The sequence below is a fragment of the Gymnoscopelus braueri genome (genome assembly GCF_963280865.1).
Source record: "Gymnoscopelus braueri genome assembly, chromosome: 2".
In the NCBI taxonomy this organism is placed as follows: Eukaryota; Metazoa; Chordata; class Actinopteri; order Myctophiformes; family Myctophidae; genus Gymnoscopelus; species Gymnoscopelus braueri.
In genome coordinates, this window is record NC_137604.1 from 42,255,232 (window position 1) to 42,278,927 (window position 23,696).

The following is a 23,696-nucleotide window of genomic DNA, read 5'->3' on the forward strand; positions in this document are numbered from 1 at the left end:
ATACTTTTACTTAAGTAAGAGATGTGTGTGCTTTTTCCACCACTGCACTGGCTGCTGCTGGTAACGAGGGGGAAAACGGGCACTCACCGATTCGGCAGAAGGGCCCTTCCCAGCCAGGGCTGCAGCAGCACTTGCCGATGGGGGTGCAGTGTCCGTTCTTGCAGTGCCTGGAACAGGCTGTCATCAGCAGCTCTGGGGGCTCCACCTGCCGCTGGCACTCCTTCGGGGCCTGGGGCCTGGAGCAAGAATAAGAACGGGTGGAAATGTTACACATGCGGGTTGAAAGCATTGGAAAGACATAACAGAAACACATCTAAAGTAGTAGATGTTAGAGAAAGTGGTTGGAAAATGTTGCTGCCTTTTCTCTGCCTACGGACTGATCACAGAAAGCATTGGGACATTTTGTGTCAGATTTACACATTTCCTCCTCACAACAGAACGGTAAGATTCATGTTTTAAAAAGTTGTCCTTTAACACACTTTTTTTTATTATTGTTTTTTTGTGCGTTTTTATGCTTTAATCAGATAGACACAGCAAAATGAGAGACAGGAAATGCAGACTGGAGTGAAATCAGGGACACGCTGTAGAAGGCATTCTTGCGCCCATGAGGGATGCTCCCTAATCATTCGCCTATTCTTTGGTCGCCCCAGGGCACACCTTTAAACATTCACAGGCTGGATAAAACAAATGGTACACACACACACACACACACACACACACACACACACACACACACACACACACACACACACACACACACACACACACACACACACACACACATACATTAAACGAACCGATTTATTGTATGGTATTTTTCAAGCATGCCACCACACAAGTATATCAAGCGAGGTGGAACCAACGAAGCACCATGAAGTGCTTGTGCATGATCTGCGTCGAATCAAGGACCAGGGGATTTGGGTCCTTATCTGCCATTTTATGACAACATCCCTGCAGCACATGGGCCCGGTCTGTGCAGCAAAACAGACATGTTGTGATTGTTTCATATCAGGATGAACATGCACACACGCACATCAACAAATGAGCCATAGTCCAATTATTTCATATCACGCTCTGGCAGTCTGGAAATGATAGAACTCGTGCGTAATGAAGTTCAAATGTGAAGCGCCTGTTAGCGCCTGTTCCCCCACTTGCGTGTGTGTGCAATGTGTGTGTGTGTGTGTGTGTGTGTGTGTGTGTGTGTGTGTGTGTGTGTGTGTGTGTGTGTGTGTGTGTGTGTGTGTGTGTGTGTGCGTGTGTGTGTGTGTGCGCGTGTGTGTGTGTGCACAAGTGTGTGTGTAGGCGGGAGCAAAGCGTAAGCATCCCTGCTGTACTGAGCTAAACAGCTAATGAGGCAAGACAAGTTCCTCCATGAATCCTGTTGATACATTATCCAGGAGTTGCACACACACACACACAACACACACACACACACACACACACACACACACACACACACACACACACACACACACACACACACACACACACACACACACACACACACACACACACACACACGTGCAGTAATTTGTAATTTGTCGTGGTGGTATGGGAACTGAATGAGAGTGTGTATAGTGGGGTTGTTGTATGGTGTGTATTGTGGGTGTGCATATGTGTGGTGTAGCCATGTGGGCGTGTGTGACTGTGTGTGTGTGTGTGTGTGTGTGTGTGTGTGTGTGTGTGTGTGTGTGTGTGTGTGTGTGTGTGTGTGTGTGTGTGTGTGTGTGTGTGTGTGTGTGTGTGTGTGTCTGTGTGTGTGTGTGTGTGTGTGTGTGTGTGTGTGTGTGTGTGTGTGTGTGTGTGTGTGTGTGAGAGAGTCAGGGAGTGTATTGCCTTATTTATACATAGTTGTACATGCCGATCTACAGACTTACAATGTGTCAACGATGTGATGCCTTGTGCTGCTTATCAATAGACACGATGTGCAACCAAGCATAAATCAGGCATTATTAATTGATAAATTAGCAGCAGTGGCTGAGAACTTGTCTGTTGTTAATCGTGCAAGTGTGTGTGTGTGTGTGTGTGTGTGTGTGTGTGTGTGTGTGTGTGTGTGTGTGTGTGTGTGTGTGTGTGTGTGTGTGTGTGTGTGTGTGTGTGTGTGTGTGTGTGTGTGTGTTTGCATGCACCTTTGGACTTCACAGCTTAGAAAGTGCTACTCTTGACAGCCACAGTGACTGATGGCATTGTAGGGCAGGACCAAAGGGGTGTGCGTATGGTGTATAGCGTGTGTGTGTGTTTGTGTGTGTGTTCTCAGGGAGGGGTTGATTCCCATGCTCCCATCAGCACCCAACTCCAGCCTCTGTCTTCCCCTTTTCCCATCCACATTGGCTTTTGTTGAGGGACAGGCTGCACGTAGTAAAAAAAAAAAAGAAAAAAAAGAAGAAGAGAAGGAGAAAGAAGGAAGGGACCATAGAGAAAGAGAGCAAGAGAGAAGGGAGGGAGAGAGAGAGAGAAAGAGAGAGAGTCCCTGGAGGATTGGTGGGGGTCTGCAGTGAACACTGTTAATAGTAGACGGGGGTCAGAGACGCAACCATACAGCCTGTATCACTGCCAGCCTGGCTGAGAAAACAGCACCTGCTGCTAGCGCCACTTGACAAAGGCAGCTGGGTCAACAGCCACTGTGGGAACTTATCAGCTTTGGGAGGGGTGTGAGCAGGCCTGTGACCAGAGAGGGAGGGAGGGAGGGAGAGAGAGAGAGAGAGAGAGAGAGAGAGAGAGAGAGAGAGAGAGAGAGAGAGAGAGAGAGAGAGAGAGAGAGAGAGGAGAGAGAGGGGAGGGAGGGAGAGAGAGGGAGAGAGGCAGAGGGAGGGAGACTTGGATGGAAATAAGGATGGATCGATAGACCGACAGACAGATAGATGACGGGACTAGAGCTTGACTGATGCCAGATATTTGAGTCCGATGCCGATCTCGATTTTGTAGACCGGCCGATGTGTTGACCGATATTTTTTGAATACTATTACATTTGAAATCAATAAAAGTTGAACTTATGCAAATAAATAAGTAGGAAAAAAACACTAGAAATTGATAAAAAAATATATATAAAAAATGTACTTCAATATGTGACTTATTAACTTTAATTATATAATGATGAAGCAACAAAGTAGATATAAAATACACACATAAACAGAACATTATTTTATTTAACCACCAAAGTAACCTTTTTCATAAATAGACGACCAACAAGCTTTAAAATGTTGAAAATGGTCGATATAACGGCCAAACCGATATATCGGGCTCTAGATCGGAAACAAATAATAGACAAAGACGGGAGCGCCCAGCAGATAACAGCCCTCCTTTCAGGAGAATCATCCTCCCTGCTGCCTTATCTTAGATCAACATCCCCTGGGCTGTGTGTCGTCAGAGCCACACGTTTCCACTGCAATACGTACGCTAGTGATGGAACGTGTGTGTGTGTGTGTGTGTGTGTGTGTGTGTGTAGAAGCACCCACAAACACATACATATCACACACTTATCTGTTTGCAGATAAGTGTGTGATATGTATGTGTTTGTGGGTGCGCACAGGTTTAGCTCGTTGGCTCACAGGGCCTGTTTGATTGACACAAGGTATATGTGAGAAAAGGACCGTGGAGTGGTGTACATTGTGCGCGGGGACAATGGCTTAATCAAACGCCCCAGTGTGGTCCCTTTTGCTGTTTTGTCATCTGACTCCATTGTTTGGGGGCCTCCTTTGTCGCCTCGTTGCTTGTTTTAATTGTGCGAGGAAATTTACTGTGTATTGTAGGAGCCCGGGCCATTCAATGGGACTGGCAAGCAGCTTTGTCCGGGAGAGAGCCAGCGCTAGAGCCCCAGGAAGATTTAGGAGGGATGGGGGGAATAAAAGAGGGGGTGTTTCTTTTTTCTCTGTGCATGCCCACACAGGCTCCTGCACGTGCGTGCATGTGTGTGCACGCTCCCACCCACGTGGACGATAATAATGTGAACGAACACAAATATGGAAGAGCAAGACAAGAGAAACATCCGGGCGGAAAGAGTGAAATGGTGGACATGTACACACACGCACGCACACGCAGTCGCACACACGCACACGCACACGCACGCACACGCACACGCACACGCACACGCACACACACACACACACACACACACACACACACACACGCACACACGCACACACACACACTCAAGTACTGTATAGGGTGTAGCTTCCCTGGTCCATCTAATGATTTGTGACGTAAACAGTTGATACACTTCATAAAACAGGACCTGTGTTTCTCAGTTCACTGTGTTTTCAAGGTCTCTGCTTCGCTGTAATTCAATCACACAAGGCAGCAGCTGACTAAACCCCAATGTGTGAAAAGTGCTTCGCGATACCTCCCCCCCCACCCCACCCCCTTTCTGTTTGGACAGAGGCTGTTGCAATGGAAAGACAAATGACCGCAGAAATCAGTAGGAGATTTGACTCTCCGTCTAATGATTTAAGGACTCCCTGCAGGCTACAGCTCTGAGAATGAAGTTAATTCCATTTGACTGCGAATGGATCCACATGCACGCACGCACACACACAGTATTTCTGTCTAATTAAGATACCATAGGATATGATAAACATGTATTGATCCACATGGGAGAAATGCAGGTGTCATAGCAGCAAGAGTGAAACATGGGAACGTATAAGAGTAAAACCCAGTCCATACCAATGATTTGCAACACAACGAGTTCGAGTTGCAACTTCCAACCAGTTGCAGCGGTCTGAGTTGACCCGTTGCAGGTGGTTGCAAGTGGTTGCTGTTGCAACTTGTTGCGTTGCGAATCATTGGTGTGGACTGGGCTTTACTAGAGTCAGGATTGATTAGATGATTAGAGTCAGGACTCGGGAGCCAATTAAAAATAAAACAAGAATGACATATCATATTATACCAGCTTGTGCCAAGCTAAAACCCTTGAAAAGTACTGTCATGACTCTTGCATCTTACTAAACGTTACCAAAAAAACTAAGATATTAAACTCAAGAGTTAAATTAAGGTGCCTTTCACATCTAAAGTTGACATAAAAGGTCTAGAGCAAGAACCAAATTGTTACATTGTTGCAATAGTCATTATTTCTGGTTTGGGTTCACACATTCCTGTGTTAAGCATGCCAAAATGTGTAAACATATTAGAAAGGCTTATATTAGATAATAATTCATAGATTAATAATAATGAAATTCACTATGTCTCTGAAACACTGTTCAAGGGAGTTTTTATTAGAAGCCTAATAGTTTGTTTGTTAGATGTTAGATTGTTTGTGCCTGTAAGAGCATGAATGTCGCCCTTTTGTCCGCTATTATTTAGTTATTTTTCCTTGCTTTAGTTTGTGTGAAAAAATGATTGAATGTGTTCATTTAAATGCTTACCAGATGGTGAAGAGTAGCGCGTGTCTGTGTCTACTGTAAGTTAGCGACGGTCATTCTGTTCCGTGACCGGAGTTCTTACGGCCATTCAGAGTATGGCAAGGCATTGCGGACACCCCATTGGCTTAAAGGACAGCCAATGAGGAAAAGATTAGACCAGCTTGCTCCACAAGCAAATAAGATCAAATAAAAATATAATTGTTGACTTGAATGTGTTATGTGCAGGTTACAACTGCAGCAAGTTGTAGCCTACACATCAATTTGTTTATTTTAAGGCACTCTTGGTACAAAGTGTTTTTATGCTGTGTATGAACATATAATGGCTATTGTATGGGGGGTGTATGTAAATGTATAGTGAATATCCTGTCATACTGGGCAGATTGGGCAAATGTCTATAGAATTTGGTTGCAATAATATGGCTATAAACTATAATGTAAGACTAACATAAGATCATGTAAGATATTGTGCCAGCTCCAATTGTGTCTGGAAGTTCAGTGCAATTCATGTTATTAGTAGGATCTATTAATTATCAGAGATTTGGAAAATAACTACTAGCTCCTCCCTTTCAGGCACACCGCAAACAATGAGCCTCCGTCTCTGTCTCTGTCACCTCTCTCGCTCCTTTTCAATCTTCTCTCTCACTCTCCCTCACAGCCTCACATTGCAGTGCACGCACGCATGCACGTGCGCACGCACACACCCAGAGTGTTTCAGAATGCATGGTGGCCTATTTATTATTGGAGGGGTGCTCCAGCTGACAAACAAATACCTAGAAATGAAGTCATCTGTCCGGGACATGTTTACACAAACACCGCCGAGGGATTTTATGGCTGACGTTTCCCCCTTTACGCCTCCTCTACCACCCTCCCTGGCTGTTCCTCCTTTCCCCTGTGTTCCTAAACATGCGCAAGCACGCACACGCGCAAGCGCGCGCGCACACACACACACACACACACACACACACACACACACACACACACACACACACACACACACACACACACACACACACACACACACACACACACACACACACACACACACACACACACACACACACACACACACATTGCATTGCATTGCATTGCATTGCATTGCTATGTGTAGTGAGCTTGTACGTCGGCTATTTTCGCTATCCGTCTTACGAGTTGGTCGTGGCCCGGCTAGTTACAGCTGCATACACACTGAAGCACGACTCTGTTTTGCATGTCACCCCCAAGTTATCTAGCCCTCCCTTCCTAACTTTGCTTTCCATTCCCTGATAACATGAAAAAAAAACGGGAACATGGCAGTGGAGGAGAGGAGAGAGAGAGAGAGATGAGGAGGACCACCCGACTTGATAACAGGCTGAGGTCAGAGGCGTTAGCTACCCCCCTTTATCCCCCCGCTCTCGCCTCCTCCTCCTGTAACAAGATCCTAATAACCAAGTGGCGAGTGTGTTAAGGAGTCAGCGCTCCAACACCACAGGGTCTGCGCAGACTAAACAAGCCCGATAGATGGTGGAAAGAATTGTTCTTGGGGAGAAAAACGTTGGGCCGGCAGGCCATGCCAGAGCACATAAATACAGACTGGGGCCGCCGGGGCCCCTTCCAGAAACATCTGCACCGTAATTAATTGCGCAAAGACTTGGGTGGTACTGTCATCACCCTAGGAGTAATTAGCTGGGGATATGTTTCTATTGTGATACTGAGGCATAGTACATACATACATACACACACTCAATGGCTGTCCCTCACTGTCAGTCTCTCTCCCTTTTTGTATTTCCATTTCTGGACTCTCTCTCTTTGTGTATCTTGGTCTCTCTCTCATCTCTTCTCTCTCTCTAATACATCTGATCCCTGTGTCTTTCTCTTTCTCTCTCTGACTTAACAGCTTAAACCCTATTCTTTGTTGACCGGGCTCTATACTTGGTCTCCTGCTTTTTCCCCTCTAAAAAAATGTCTTTGGCCCGCCTTAAATAGCAAAGCTTATAGATCAGCTATTTTTGCCGAATGTTCTCCCCATAATAGGGACACCATAGGGTGCATATGGTTAAACTAACGGGACATTACGACATCATGGCCCTGTACCAGACCTCGCTCCCCGCAGTGCGGTGAGTTCCGTGCGCATTGTCTCTAAAGAAGCCCCACCTGCTGACATGCAGCCGGATGACCTCACCGCAGACCAACGATCCCCGTTTCCCAGCTTCGCTCAAGCATGTCAAATGAGGGCACGAGGTTCAAAAACATGGGAGGTTTCGCATAACAACAGGTTCAGCTTAATAAGCTATTGGTTTGAATAAGACAGCGGGCAAAGTTTGCTCGCGTTCAACGTGATTTCTTTACAGCTGGAGTGATACGTCAATGACAAACACGCATTCGCCTATAGGGAGGACACAGCAGGGGGATTCGTGGAATACATGCATCATTTCCCGGTATTCACGGACAAAATGTTTTTCACATGTACATGGCTTGGCACAAACAAACATTTTATAGATCCATCACTGTGTAAAAGTGATTTTTAACAATGTGCAACATATGGGGAGAGTTAGAGAACAGTTCTGACACCGGCACACACATACATTTCAAATGATGTGTTCGCCCAGATACGAGAACATACAGTACGCACGCACGCACACACACACATGGATGCAAAAACACAACACACATTCACTGCATGCTAGGCTGCAACCCATAGCATCACATGGTTTTGCCTGTAAATGATCCAATAATGATGGAAGAAAGGTGCAGTGAATAAACCTGCATCTGCGTCATCTAAAAAGCTCCGATTCAAAGGCCACTTCAGTGCACTGACTCCACAGTAAAACTAAGAAAATACATCCCCTGTACTTGTGCATGTGGTTCTTTCATGTGTTTTAATAAAAGTTACTGCACCGGTGGAGGAGGGAGAGGTCTCTATGCTTGTCAACAGGTGCCATTGCAGCCAGTTTTTCCTCCTTTCCCCCCACAGCCGTTTTCACCCAAAAACGGCTGTCAAACGTTCCGAAAATAACCACCAGGCCAGAGTTGTGCTAGCAGGGTGAAAAGGGGCCAGCTCGTACGCGGCGCTGTTAGCAATACCTTGCACTAACATTTTCAAACGCTGCGCTTACTCTCCAATTACTGCTCAGAGTTTGTCTTGGCTGAAGAAGCCAATGATTGCGTGATGATGTGTTTGAGGAGGGGGACGCAAGTAACCCGCTGGGTCCCAGCGATGCATTGTGGGAGATGTGTAAGGAAGGAACGGGAGGAGAGGGAGATGAGAAGGAATGATGTTCCTGTGATTCTGCTGTTGTTGTAAGGCACTTTCTGAATGTCATGTTTATCCATTAAGACCGGGAAAGTATAAAATCTATAAAAATATAGCAAATATACAGGCTCATAGCGCAGCACCGAGTGCCGCACTATGAGCTTGTAGACCTGCTATTTTTGAAAAATCGTGGAAATTTGTGCGAATATATATTTTTTAAAGCGAACCTTTGTAACTCAAATCTTTGCTTCTGGGGGGTCCCTGGAACAAAATATTTTGAGATTGTGGTCCGCGGCCAAATACATATCATTTTGGGTGGTCCTTGACATGGAAATGTTCTGAGAACCACTGATTATAGCAACATACGTATGACATTTGTAGAATCCCCAGAAGCAAAGATTTGACCAAAGAAATCGCTTTAAAAAAATTCAAAAAATATATACGATTTGCACACATTTTCACAATTTTTCGTTGAGCTTGTATGTCTGCTATTCTTTTTATAGCCAAATAAATCTAAAATGACACAGATGCGTTCCCGGTTAATGGCTTAACACACACATCAATGTGGCTCAACTACTTGCCCACTAGCTACTAATCGTAATGTTCTGTGTTCAAATCTGTCTCTTTCCTGTCTCTTTCTTAAAAAACTAACAAAAATAAGTTATACCATGATGGCTATTATTGTGAGAGAACATGATCAGCATCAGCATCAGCATCCACAGTGGAAAACAGCTGTAACAGATGACATCAGACTGGTTTGATGAAGTCACATCATCATTTTGATGATGACATACAGTATTTGTGCAAACAACCGCAGACTAGCTCACAATTAAATGTGCTTTATAGGAATTAACATCACAGTTGGAACATGTCCTTTGACCAATGAGGCTGCTTGGCTGCTGTATAAACAAAATTAGAGTGATTGCTTACTTACTGTAACTAGACCAAATTACAACTTGAAACTACAATAAACTTGGAAAATAAGAGAATCTGAGTCAGAGAGAATACGAGGGGCTTAATTGCAAAACGCTGTGGATCCATTTAGAAAGAAAATTGTTGCCCCAAGTGAGTTCGTTACTCAATCTTTCAAACGCAGGTGTGATTACATCCACAAAGCTGTTTCTGTTTTGTAAGCAAAGGTTTCTTTTACTAAATTAATTCACTCACATTTTATCTTGGTGTTTACTTTAAGTCAACAATCATTTTGTTGGGAGTAGTTTTTCAAACTGCAATGACTCAGCACTCAAACCTGACTGTGAAACAAACTTTGACCAATGAGACTGCTTGGCTAAACTACCTGTTGTCGGCATGATGGGTTAGTCACGGCCCACTAGTGGGCCCCGGCCCACCGGTTGGGTTAGCTGCTGTACATTATACAAATGCCCTTATTAAAATGTTGGACTGTACCTTTTGGGGTCCACCAGCTTGTAGAGCTTCCCACTGTGTGACTGGACCATGCTTTTACTGCTCGCCAAAATGTACACCTCACCTGAGGAAGAGGAACAGATTTTCATGAGAAATTGTATTTCTCATACTATATAATATATAATTCACAACACATAGATCATACTGTATATTATAACTGAAGGCTGTACTTCCCAACATTTAAAAGTATGCACTTGTGGATGTTTATTAATACGTTGAACAAATATAATATGTATGTAATGCATGTTCTCATTGGTTTGAGGCTCCCAATGGGAGGAGGGGAGATTAAATCTAAAGGGCTTGATATGCACTTATTATGAGTACTTCCTTGCGCGTGGTGTCAGGCACTGAAAATAGAAGATCTACAAGCTCACAGCGAGTCGCGCTGCAATGCGTTTTGAGCTTGTAGAACAGCTATTTTTGGGGTACGACACCGGCACGCAACTAAGTATGAAGCCCGCCTAACAAAACTGCAGTGCTGTACTTTCCAATGGACTTTCTTACGAGAGAATTTCATGGATACTTTCACTGTATCCTCATGATGGGGAACCAGACGGATCATTTAACGAGAAACAAGCCTCAAAGAAAGTCTGAGGGACCCGCAACTTTGGTTGGGACACGTGCCCACTCCTCCACATTTCTTGCACCACCACCAAATCATGAACAAATGCAGAAATCTTCAAAAGAACCCAGCAAGAACAATGAATACCCATTACTGGTGTCTGCGTGAGGCCTCAAGATCATGTGTTCATTCGGAGCAGCAAAACCAGAGTTGACAGCTAATCATTCTGTGGGCGATGTGATGAGGCTGTGGGTGGGGGCTGAGTATCCTTCAAATGAAGACTTTCATTCCTGAACGCTGGGTATCCACTCTGGAATAGTTCTGCTACCCAAAGTTCATCAGTCAGCAAAACCATAGACTAATTCCATCCTCGACAGCACAGCAATCTTTATAAGCCACTGTCTTAAAAATGTATCGTGACATAATTAGTAACCCATAATGCGCATTATTGGCTGAAGATGGCTGCTGTATCGCAGATTTTCAGCTTTTCGCATTGTGAGCTAAAAAGGACATGACATTTTGCACAGGAAACCAGCAGGCTATGTCCTCAAGTGTCTCTGTGTGTCTGGAGCTAATCTCGCAGACCACTGGTCTGATTAGTGTGTATGCACGCTGCCAGTAGTCCACACAAGTACCTCCACTATGTTTTCCCCTGACATACATGTTTTATACCTTTTGAAAAATTCAACATTTTATAATGAAAGTCAAAGGGACTGTGATCGGGCTGAAACCTTGGAGTCATATGTCGTACAGTAGATACATCATAAACGACTGATGTCATAGATCAGTGGTTCTCAACCTGTGGGTCCCCACATGATTTTTTGGGGGTCCCCAGATGACAGTAAAGTGACAATTTAAGGACTTTTAAGACCTTTTCCAAAAAGAAAAAAAATACTAGTCAAATATTGGCCAAATTGTCAAATAATGTAAGATTTTTTTTTTTTTTTAAATAGCCGATCTACAAGCTCACAACGCCTCACAACGCAAGGCGTTGTGAGCTCGTAGATCTGCTATTTTCACAATATTTATCTGTGGAACCGAGTCAAACTAAATGTAATGCCTCAACTCCTACAATTAAAAGTGCTTGTCAGGGTGGGTGGTCCTCAGTTCAAATATGATTATTTTGGGGGGTCCCCAGTTCAAATACGCTTATTTTGGAACCACTGTCATAGATGTCACAGGCTGGCCACATGAAGTCCGAGATCCATATTGGAGCCACGCCGTTCCCATGTTGGATCTTGAGTTCCACAAGAATCGATTTTGTGACTTGTGACTTGTGAACACGACTAGACCGGTGCCCTTTGGGTATCGGCCTATTCGGGGACCATGCAAGTCGGGAACAATGACAGTTGGGATGCGGTTAACGAGTTGGAAAGATATCTCATTTTGTAATGGACCTCTTCTCCTATTCTACACCTTATCATCGTTCACCTCAATGCACTCTGGCTTATCTTCAAGCTGCTGGTCTTCCAGGTGAGCAATAACACATATCAGATTGTGTGTGAAAACATTATCACATTCTAGGTGGTCACAAATACACGGCCCACAGTCAGTGGGCCCTTTGAGCAGTAATGCTATCTTATGGAAATTACTGTTAATCCAGTGGGAAGTGCGCAGTGTTTAATATCCTGTTTGGGAACGTGTTACGAAGGTCTGGGCACTGGGGTATTCCATTTCCTGTCACTGCGAGTGTGACTTCCTGTTTGGCCTGTGCTCGGGTATTGGTTTGGAAATGGTTTGAACCTAGGAGACCCTGTGTGCACGCCAACACACATGCGCACAAACACACACAAGGGCCAGAAAGAATTGCAACAACCCCTCCCAAACATATTCTGGGGGTCAGAAGCAAAATATATATATATACCACCATGTTGGTGTCAAAATTGTACAATCCTCTTGGTAAATAATCACACGGAACATTTCCCCAACACAAGGGATTGTTCATGTAAATACATGCGCCATTGTTCCATATACAACACCCAACGACTCTAAACAATGGTTTCTCCAGAGTTTTGAGATATGTCACGCTGAATAAACATGGCTTTCAAGATGGCTCCATGCAGCTGACTTCACAAGATTTGTTGACACTTATGCTGTCACTCATAATATCGACTCATATCAAGCGAGGGACAGAGAGAGAGAGAGAGGGGAGGGGGGAGGAGAGAGAGGTGGGATGGAAAGGGATGTTGTATGTCTAAAGACTGATTTGGAGTGTTATATTATATTTCTTTATATCAATATTTTGAGGGGAACACGCTGTTTATAAACAAGCAGTTTATACAAAAAGCATGAGGTGATTATTTTCATTCTACATTGTAACACTAAATGTCGTGCATCTACTGATATCATTTATACCCAAAGCACATCAGACTAGGGATGGGACGATATGAACATTTTATGTCACAATTATTGTGACCAAAATAATTGCGATTTACGATACTATCACGCTAATCAAAATATGCTTAAAACTCTTAAAATGGCACTTTTGTTAACGCGTTGTGGCGACACGTTGTGAGCGACGCGAAGAGATTTAGAGAGTGAAAAATAGACTGTATCAAGTACGTTTTTTTACAGGTGCGTTTTATCAATTCTAGAGGGTTTAAGTGGTACTTCAATTTCAAATCTCTGCGATACGATTATTGTGAGCGTTTTTTTTATCACGATAAACGATAATAACGATTATCGTCCCATCCCTACATCAGACCCAAAGCAGATACTAACCCAGTTCATCCTCTCCAAAGCCCAGGATGTGTCCCACTAGTGTGGAACCACAGGAGGTGGTTGGGCCCAGACACAGAGCTTTCTCCTGCCACTGTTCGCCTCCTGTTGCTGATGTTGATGAAGGTGAGGATGAGGAAGACTTCTGAAGGATTCGCAGGTTACTGAGACAAGCAGAACACAGTGGTGATTTAATATTGGAGGCTAGGTTATAGATTAGTATATATAGTACGCATTAGTTTGCAATAGCCTTATTCCCCTTTATCAACCTGCATTAGTCAATGAAACAGTACGGTAACACTTTACTTAAAGGTCACGTCTATAATGCATTATAATTTATAATCACATTTATAGGGCATTATAATGCACTTATAAGGCACTATAACACTTGTTATAGATGTTTATAATTATGCATAACAACTTATAACAAGGGTTATGAAGTATTTTAACTTATAATATAATTTATAAGTGCTGGTCATAATGCATTATATACTCAGTGGAACAGCACATTATAACTTCCAGGTACCACTTTACTTGTCTATAATGCATTATAATCATTATAATGACATTTATAATGCATTGTAATGCATCATAATGCATTACAATGCACTTATAATGCTTCATAACACTCGTTATAAATGTTTATAATTATGCATAACAATTTCTAACAAAGACACTTTATAACTAACTAATTTAAGGTACCTATAATGTGCTGTTCCACTGAGCTTATAATGCATTATGACTAACACTTATAATAAGTTATAAACGTTGTAATAAGTTGTCATACATAATTATACATATTTATAATGAGTGTTATAATGCCATAATAAGTGCATTATAATGTGTTATAAATGTGATTATAAGGCATTATAGACGCAACCTTTAAGTAAAGTGTTACCGGGTAGTATCAAGCGTCTGCTAAATGACTGTAATGTAATGTAATGTATCATGTAATCAAATTGATTAATAGACAGGTAATACACTGGAATAAGACAAAGTGTTAACCACGGTTGCTGCAGTTATCAATCACTGCGAATGCAAGATACAATGCAATTCATCAACAGTAGCATTGGTAATGTGTCAGTCGAGTTGGGTCGGACACAACTACTTCTTGTTGTGTCACAGTTCATTGATCCATCTTGCATTTCTCAACCCGGAGCCCACATGGTGTCATTTAGGCTCTGGCTTTTTCAGTTTCAAAACAAAGTCTGTGCCAGAAACCTTCACTCGCAGCCACAACATCTCTGCTGCCACAAAAACTGTAATAAGGCACAGAATCAGCCACGACCGCACAATTTTTCAAACTCGATGCCATCTACCGATAGCGCGCTTCCCTTCCCTCCTCTCCGCTATTTATTTCCTCTGTTTACGCTAGCGTCGATGTTTGACATCAGCGAAGTAGGATGAATTACAAACCAAAGAAAACTGTGAACAGTTCGGGCCAAGGAATCTAATCTCAATTTACACTGAATGAGCTGAGCCGTGGTGGTGACAGTAACATGATACTGGTGTTTTTTCTCCTTGGCATATGCCAATGGAAACCACACGCAGAACTCTGGGTTTATGTTGGCATCTGCTGAGGTAAGGGACAGATGTCAGTTTGAGAAGAAGAGTTATGTTCATCTTGGTAAATGCCCCCGAAAGCTCACAGATCAGCTGTGCTTGTTACGGCAGCAGCAGATTATAAAGTGGATTGGAAAAGGAAGCCACTGCACTGTGGCAAAAACATCAAGGGCTGGACTTTCTTGATATCATCTGTTCATCTCGGTAGGCCTAACACTGAGAATGCCTCTGAGGGCTCACAAATTAGTTTTATAGCTTCACTGACTGTAGCAGCACAGCATCATAATGGCAAGTGATGCAGGGTACACATTTTGGTTTGACCTTGATTATTCACGAAGGTGCGATGCGCCCTTTTTGCGGCGTGGCACAGAAAGTGACAGCTGTCTAGAAGTGTTGGTCTGTTTGTATGTCCCAGTCCAGAACAGCGTTGGTCTGTCTGTATGTGTATGTCCCGACAAAAGTAGACAATTTACAGCCAACTTTCCAAATTTCAACTGATACTGCTATGCCAATCAAAGCTCAGACAGGTTAGCGCTCATCTGGTGTTTGCACACCAATCACAGCTCAGCAACATCAGCACACAAAAGCTTGTGTTGGTGATGTGTAGGCATTGCTCAAGATATATGCATTGCATATCACTATAGCCCAATGTAAAATGATAAAAGAAAGCAAATGTCCCACTACAGCAAGAAATAATAAATATTTTCTCTAGATATTTTAAGATGTTCATGTTAACATAATACATTAACAGCATATCACTACTCCGAAATTGCAGCTCACCTCACACTGCTAAGCTCATTAGCACAACACTGGAGCTCTGTTCACAAACTACGCACCTAATAACTTGCTACATACTGTACACAGATTGTACAGGGAAGCCACACCTTTATTAGACTCTTTTTTAAAGGGTTTCATGTTTTTTCTTTCTTTTTTAGACAGTTATTTTAGGTGTACAGTTTCAGAAGGGAGGGAGATAGGGAAAGAGAGGCTCTGGAAGACGGTGCTGGTGGGATGCCATGCTAGGGCCAACTAAACACATGTCTGACCGGAGGCTTTTTTTACCACTGGACCAGCGAATGGCCAAAGCCTCATGTTTTCAATCTAGAGTTGTTTACATCCATTCCTCACCAGTGAGTTTTCCTACTTACCCACTTTTGTCTCCAAACACATAACTGCTGTAGAGTCTTCTGGACTGACAGCCCCTGTAGATGAAGCCACCGACAGGCGCTGCCCCGCCACTGGACTGCAGGTCATAGATGGATGGCTCATTTTCTATAGAAAGCCAAGGAGGGGGCAGAAGGCTTGTTTAAGTACTGTGCATCTGGCTCTGTATTTAAGACATATTTTAACATGTTCAAAATATACATTTTCTCCCAAAATGTTTTTTAGTCCACTCTTGTATACCACAGTTTTGTTTTAGTCCACTTTTGTATACATGCACGCACGCAGGCACGCACGCACGCAGGCAGGCACGCAGGCAGGCAGGCACGCACGCACGCACGCACGCACGCACGCACGCACGCACGCACGCACGCACGCACGCACGCACGCACGCACGCACGCACGCACGCACGCACGCACGCACGCAGGCAGGCACACACGCACGCACGCACGCACGCACGCACGCACGCACGCACGCACGCACGCACGCACGCACGCACGCACGCACGCACGCACGCACGCACGCACGCACGCACGCACGCACGCACACACACACATATACAGTATATATGTACTGTATATCACCATATGGGTTACATTGCAGTACATTAATTAATACCATACACACTCCCGTGGTTGGATGCTAATGACTTGCTACTTAAGACCTTAACGTGATTCATGCCTACACTAATGACAAGTGTTCCTTGTTTGTGTTGTGATCAAAAAGGGATATCCATATTTACTGCAATCTGTCAAGAGTCCATTAGCACATAGCGCTGTGTGGTTTCCATTGATGAGGGTTTGCTTTGGTAAAGAAGTAAACCGCTATTTCAATGGTACTGAAAAATAATTGGGGTTGATCTCATGGCGAATCGGAATCGCATGATCTGTTATATTATTTTAGCAAAGAATTTTATGTGAATATATCAACATTTATTAGTGGATGTTTTTGAAGTACTATGGTTTTGTTTTTACATTTATTTTTTATAGCTGTTGGATTTGGAGGGAGAGGTCTTTGACCTGAGAAAACCCTGCTCACTTTAATCACTTAGGGCAACCAGTTAAGTCACAGGTCCTAGGAGTGCGAGTGGAGGTATTGGGGATTGGGGGGGGGTCATCCACCATCTGTTCTTAGCTATCTGCAGTGTGTGTCTCCTTATCCTATAGCCCAGTGGTTATCAAACGGTGTGCCGTGAGACAGGACCAGGTGTGCCTTGGGATTTTGTAACAACCACAACTACATTATTGCAATTCATACAACTATACCAAAAGTTATGAATTATCTTTTAATTTATCAGTACTTTGCATGCACTAATTTCCCTATTCAGATGCAAATTCTATACTTGTATTTTTTTTTTTTACATTTTCAAAAATAGATCCACAAGCTTACAAAGTGTCATCACAACACGTGAGCTTGTAGATCGGCTATTTTCACAAATTTTGAAAGATTTTGAAAGCATAAAATGAGTGATAAGATTGATTTTGCACAGATATTAAAACAGGTGTGACTTGAGATTTGTATTTGCCCGTTGGTGTGCCTTGGGCAAGAAAAGTCTGAAAACCACTGCCCAATCCCATAGTGCATGGCCGTTTTTCATGGGCCATTTCCCTTAATCATTAATGTGTCTTACAGAATATGTTCGTCTACATGTTTATGGTGAGAATATATCTCATTTAACGACCACCTTGCTTGCATACCACGTTTTCCATGTGGAAAAATAAAGTCTTGAACTGAATTGAACTGCAAGGTGATAGGTGGAACTGAGCTTTGGTCACATACAATCGGTAGGAGGAGGGATTTAGGATTCAGGGGTTATCTTGGGTGGTCAAGACAGCATTCAATGTTGTCGAGTCCCTTCTGGTACTGATTATTGCCTCAGCGTGCGCCACATCGAGAAGAACTAGGCCTCCTTCTCAGCTGTGTTTTCAACAGCCCTAACCCATCATCTAGATAGTCATTGTTGTTGACAACTATAAATCATATTCATGGACACAATCTCACATTCTCTTGGCAGCGCTGTACTGTACTGTATGAGGAAGGAATCTTTGCAGATCACAAAGGATTTTTTTCTTTCTTTTCGTGCTCAACGTTCAAACTTCACTCTCTCCGCACTTAATCTGGTGTGTTTCTGAGCTTGCTGGAGGTGGGCCAAAATACCATGTTCTCACAATATGAAAAGACTGGCATCGGCATCCACACTGAGCTGACATGTGTAAAAACAGATGTCATTTTTATGCAAGAGGAGGAATACGAAAGGTTATCCAGAGGGATAATAGAGGTTTTCATAAGATTCAATAACACTTTCTCAAACTGTGCGGCCATGAAACACAACACACACACAAAGGTCAGGCTGAGTCATTTTCATCAGGAGCAACATTACCGCACCACCATAATGCAATCCAGATTCCCCCCCAAAAAAAGGTCAATAATATCATCAACATTTTTTGGGGGGCAGTTGGGGGTGTGGGGGAAACTGGAACTCACCGTAATCTTTTCCCTTAGTGATCTCTAGTATTCTCCCCGTCGATGTATTCTTCCCGCTGGCGTCCGTGCAGAGAATGAGGAGACTTCCATTGTCTGTTTGGAGGCGATCCACTGCACACCTAGGATATGAAGACGAGGGTTGAACGCAGAAGAAACAACAGCAAGGTCTTGACACAGACTTTTGATGCCGAGATGTGATTAAAGAGTTCCATTCCAAAGTAGGCCTACTATTGAGTTTTACTCTTTGGAATGAACTTGCTCAAGCAAATCTTCCAAAAGACATGTGTTTCAAATAAAGATCATCGAGGCATGACGATGATCAAACGTGGTGTTTTCAAGCTCATTTATATACCACTGACAAAGGGTTAATTTGCCTTAACGTTGTCAGAGTTAGTTATTTCATTTCGTTATCTATATTTAGGTTTTACATTCTTGTGAATGGCTCACTCACCTGCCTGGGTCATGCAGTCCGTGTGCAAAGATTTCCGGTGGCTGGTTGGTGCTGTTGAAATAGGGGTTGTCCTTGGGTATGGTGTAGGGTGACGTACAACAGTTTGTGTCCACATCCACCCTCAAGACAGAGCCTGTGAAATCACTGTGTTCAGACAAAGACAACAGATTTAAAATGGCAGGAACAAAAATAACATCCATATACTGTGGGATATCTGGTTGTGCGGTCTGATGGCTAAGCATCCTGGATGGTGGTGAAGTTTCCCCTTTGAAGGCATGGTAGTATAATCTAGTGCAGTACATTGATTTCTAGAATATGATACAGTAGATAAAACACTTTCAATCGGGCTGCGGGCATCCCTATTTTGGGCATGTCATAGGTGAAAGTTTTCAGATTTAAAATGTCTACAATAGCCAATGCAAATCATTGCAGATGAGGCTATTTCCACACAACACCACCATACTATGAAGTATAAAATAGGGCTTAGTGGTTAATGAATTAATGAATACAATGTACATACAAGTACATCTAACATTCTTCTTTCACTACAAGACAACTAATTCCAAGTCATTGCCATATAATAACCTAAACGGTATTTACTGATCCCTGAGGGGATTTTTTTTAACCCAGTAAGGTGCCAGTTAAGTGCCTTGCTCATGGACGCTTCCACACGAAGCCTGGAGGAGCCGAGGATCGAACCGGGGAACTTCTGATTACCAGACAGCCTACAGCTCTACCTACTGAGACACTGCCGCCCATAATCTACCGCTCATTTAATCCAGACTAGTATCATGCAATACTAATAATGACCAGCGTGGTATACAAGACTATAGCTATCCTTTTAAACCGTATGGTAGCAGCGGTACATAATCTTTCTGACCCCATAACGCCCTGTATTACTGTGTGCATAATAGGCTGTGTGGATGCTCAAAGGGTGGGCCTGGGACAGTATGATGTTAAGTAACTGGTGTTGAAATCTATTGCATCAGTTTTTTTTTTAACCCATTCAATCCGGAAAGGCATCTCTGTCATTTTAGATTTCTTTGGCTATTCAAAAATAGCAGATATACAAGTTCATAGCGAGGCATCGAGTGCCGCACTATGAGCTTGTTGATCTTTTGAAAAATCGGGCAAATCTTTGAATATGTTTTTTTTTCTGGGGGTCCCTGGATATTTTACAAATGTTGCTTTAAAAAATATATATTAAAAGATTTGCACACATTTTCACCACTATTTAAAAAAAATAGCAGATCTACAAGCTCATAGCGCGGCACTCAGTGACACGCTATGAGCTTGTATATCTGCTATTTTTGAATAGCAAAATAAATCTAAAATGACGAGAGATGCGTTCCCTCATTGAATGGGTTAAATCGATGAAGTATGTCTTAATAAACAGGGAGCCATTCAAAATGGGACACTAATTCTCATAGAAAAGCTATTTGTATTGATTGGCGGGACCTCTGGTCTCACCTGAGACCGTCCATCTCCTCCATGTCATCCAGTGTGATCATGCCGTCTCCCAGAACGATGTGCAGGAGGCCGTCAGGGCCGAACAACAGCTGGCCCCCGAGGTGCTTCCTGTGTAGTTCTGCCACCTCCATCAGCACCCGCACGGTCCGAGTGTCCACCTGGTTTGGGTTTTTCCTGAGACAGGGAAATCACACAACACGTCATGATTGAATTAACGAGATTTACAGCAGACGAGAGCTTTTATTAGAGTTAGAATACCCATGGGTAGCATCCTTTTAGAGGGATCTCCCCGGCTATACCGCAACTACTGGCAGAACAACCAGTGCTTTATGAGAATTTTGCCCTACGGGGCATTTTAAGTCAAGCGATCCGATTGGTCAAAGACACGTTCCAGCCGTCAACAAGATAAATTATATGGTTTTATAGGAGAATGCCTTTAGAAATTCGGATCGGAATATTCACCATAATGCCCTGTGGCAATGTGTGAGTAATTGGCTGTGGATGCTCTAAGGGTGGGCCTGGGACAGTGTGATGTTAAGAAAGTTGTGTTGAAAGCTATCCCAGACAGTCTACCCAACACTGGGATAAATGGCATCTGTTGTTTTGAAATAGATTAAGCATGACTTGATAAACAGGGAGCCGCTCAAAATTGTCACTAATTCCTGGAAAGAGCGATTTATATTGGTGGGTAAAATGATACTGCAAGTGCGCATATGAGAATATGAAACGCTGACAGGACAAAAGAAGCCAAATCCAACATAAAATGAGTTGACATAGTTTTGTTGTCTGGAGACGTTTAGTCTGAATCTGATGTATCACCAAAGCTCCCATCATGGATAAGGCACTGGGTGGATCTTTCTTGCTCTCTATAGCTGTAACTCAAAGCTCCGAAAAAATGTTGCACCACTCCAAGTCCAAAGTGAGGATTTGGCTGCGTAGTATCAGCAACAAATATTTAATGATGTGTTATTTTGGGCAGGGTATTTGGGTAGAGAAAGTGCTGAGTGTTTTCTAAGAGCGGCACGCCAAAGAGTGATTGACTCTCTTACACTGCCATGAAATTACTTAAACTGGCAGTCATCTTTTATTGCAACGCCCCAAATTAAAGACTACAGAGTAAACATACCATGACTGTATACCCTATTTTATATAATTGCCATTGGAAAAAAAACTTTTTTGTCTTTAAGTCAATTGTTCAACAGCGATTATGAGAGTTAAGATGTAGGTAGCCTAGCACTTATACAAGTTGGTGAGGAGAGGAATGTCTTTTTTGTTAATCACAAGTCATTGTGAAAGTGGTGTCACAGTCATCCCTGGGAGATGTGCTATAATTAAACCATCATTACATCTATCTATGAAAACAAATCCGCCCCTGACTGTCAGCATCCAAACCCCAGCAGATAATACAGCTGGTCATATACTGTACTGTACTGACAAACCTACTTCTTACTTCCACGCGTTCGTTCCTGATTAGGGTATTTCAAACACTTCTATCTTGTGACTTTCCTGGGATCTGCCAATGCATTGTGTGCTTTTTGAATAAGACGTGTGTCAATGCTGTCAGAGTGAGGGACGAGGTAAATATGCTGTTCTATTAATCCCTTCCAAGTGATTACATCATATTTTTTGCAATATTAAAAACTGAAAAAACTCCCCAGGAAACTTCGCAAGGGAGCATGATTGAGATCTGTTCCAACACTTTCACCTCTCACATCCTTTGAAAAAACATGACACGGGTTGAACGTTTCACAATTTTTTTGATTGATTATACAGCACGAATCTAATCAACATAAAAAACAGAGCAGCATGAGTGTATACAGTATATGGCACTTAATTTTAACCAACCATTTCACTTCAAATGATGCCCTTAAAATAACTTATCCATGTGAAGAAATAAGAACTACCCCAAGGGTGATTGCTGGCACAGAATTAAAGGGCATGATAGTACAGTATATTGTTGACACTAATGTGCGACCATTGTGTACAAGAGAGACACAGTCTTGACTCTTGAGTATCCTATATTAAAATCACCTAGTGGGTCAACTTCCTGTTTATCCGCATTCTTTGTTGTAGCTATGTTCTACCAGACCACGTGTCCAATTTCCTACACATTTAGCCTAAAATCGATCATGGCTGTAGTCTTTGGATCGTGTACTTTTAATTGTTCGGTATACATTTGTATTAGTTCTTTGGCCCATATTTGACACACTACATGATTACGCAACATTTTGCATGATTACGCATGTTTAACCGGAAGGACTCTTACGCGCACAGCGCATGTGTGCGTGGACTGGAGAGACACGCTCTCTTTCATTACTTCAGCGGGGACTTTAAGTGTGTGTGTGTGTGTCTCACTTCGAACTCACGCAATAAGCGAGTGCACACGCGTTCTCGCCCACTTTTATGCCCACTGCGGGCAAAATATTCACGTGCGCGGCCAGTCAGACGGTGTGTGTGTGTGTGTGTGAGACACACAGACACAGCGACACAGACAGAGAGAGAGAGAGAGACACACACACACACACACACATTTTTTATAATATTTTGTTATTAATCAACACAGATAAATCAATATCATACATTAAGAATATAATGCTTTATATAATATTCAATCTAGGTAGGTAAATAAGAAAGTAAATATTCCACTTTTAAAATAATAAGTTAGCATATAAAACAGTCCCTTCACCTGGATACAGTGTATTCGACCACGCGGAGAATGTGGTCGTGGGGTCCGATGGCCCAGCGTTCCTGGTTGGTGGTGTAGGAGACGTAGAGCTTTCCGTTCTTCTTGTAATTGGGGTGGAATGCCAGGCTTAGCAGGCCCCTTTCATCTCCGCCCTGGAGTCAGACGGCAAAAAGAAAAATAATTACTATACTGTACATCCCCCACGACTAACGCGACCACGACTCCCACCAGCTCCACCTTCACCATTACTACATGCTCAATGCCCACCCCGCCACCACCATCATCATCATCATTAACATCATTATTCATCACCATTCATCTACTCTGTACCATTTTTTGGACCATTCCTTATCTGCTGCACTTAGAGTGCTGCTCTGCAGAGTGACTGACTGACTAAAAGTGCAAGCTTCAGTTCCTAGATCGTCAACTATAAGGCACAAGAGTTAAGTAGAGGATTGTAAGATTTTCTTTATCCATTTACTTTTCTTAATGCACAGTAAAATAAATAATAAACTCAGTGTGTATATTATTTTCTTTACATCGGATCTCACTGTGCGTGTACATTCCTGCTTCTCTCTCCCTCCCTCCCCTTT

The 23,696-nt window shown here is 43.0% G+C and overlaps 1 protein-coding gene across 2 annotated transcripts in view; it reads right to left on the bottom strand.

The window, feature by feature from the left end:
* Window positions 1–23,696, bottom strand: part of hhip (hedgehog interacting protein) — a gene marked incomplete at its 3' end in the record, with an annotated part of 49,696 nt that overhangs the window by 1,839 nt on the left and 24,161 nt on the right. Inside the window, exons 5-12 of one of the 2 annotated variants that reach the window (XR_013934294.1) lie at window positions 23,104–23,255; window positions 20,418–20,591; window positions 18,948–19,091; window positions 18,497–18,615; window positions 15,999–16,122; window positions 13,291–13,451; window positions 9,990–10,046; window positions 88–236 (exon numbers count right to left, since the gene is read on the bottom strand). Coding sequence is in view for 1 of the 2 variants with exons in the window: in XM_080446722.1 (XP_080302848.1) it covers window positions 88–236; window positions 9,990–10,071; window positions 13,291–13,451; window positions 15,999–16,122; window positions 18,497–18,615; window positions 18,948–19,091; window positions 20,418–20,591; window positions 23,104–23,255 (1,105 nt within the window). Of the gene's footprint in view, window positions 1–87; window positions 237–9,989; window positions 10,072–13,290; window positions 13,452–15,998; window positions 16,123–18,496; window positions 18,616–18,947; window positions 19,092–20,417; window positions 20,592–23,103; window positions 23,256–23,696 lie in introns of both variants that reach the window. The other variant, XM_080446722.1, reaches the window with a different exon arrangement.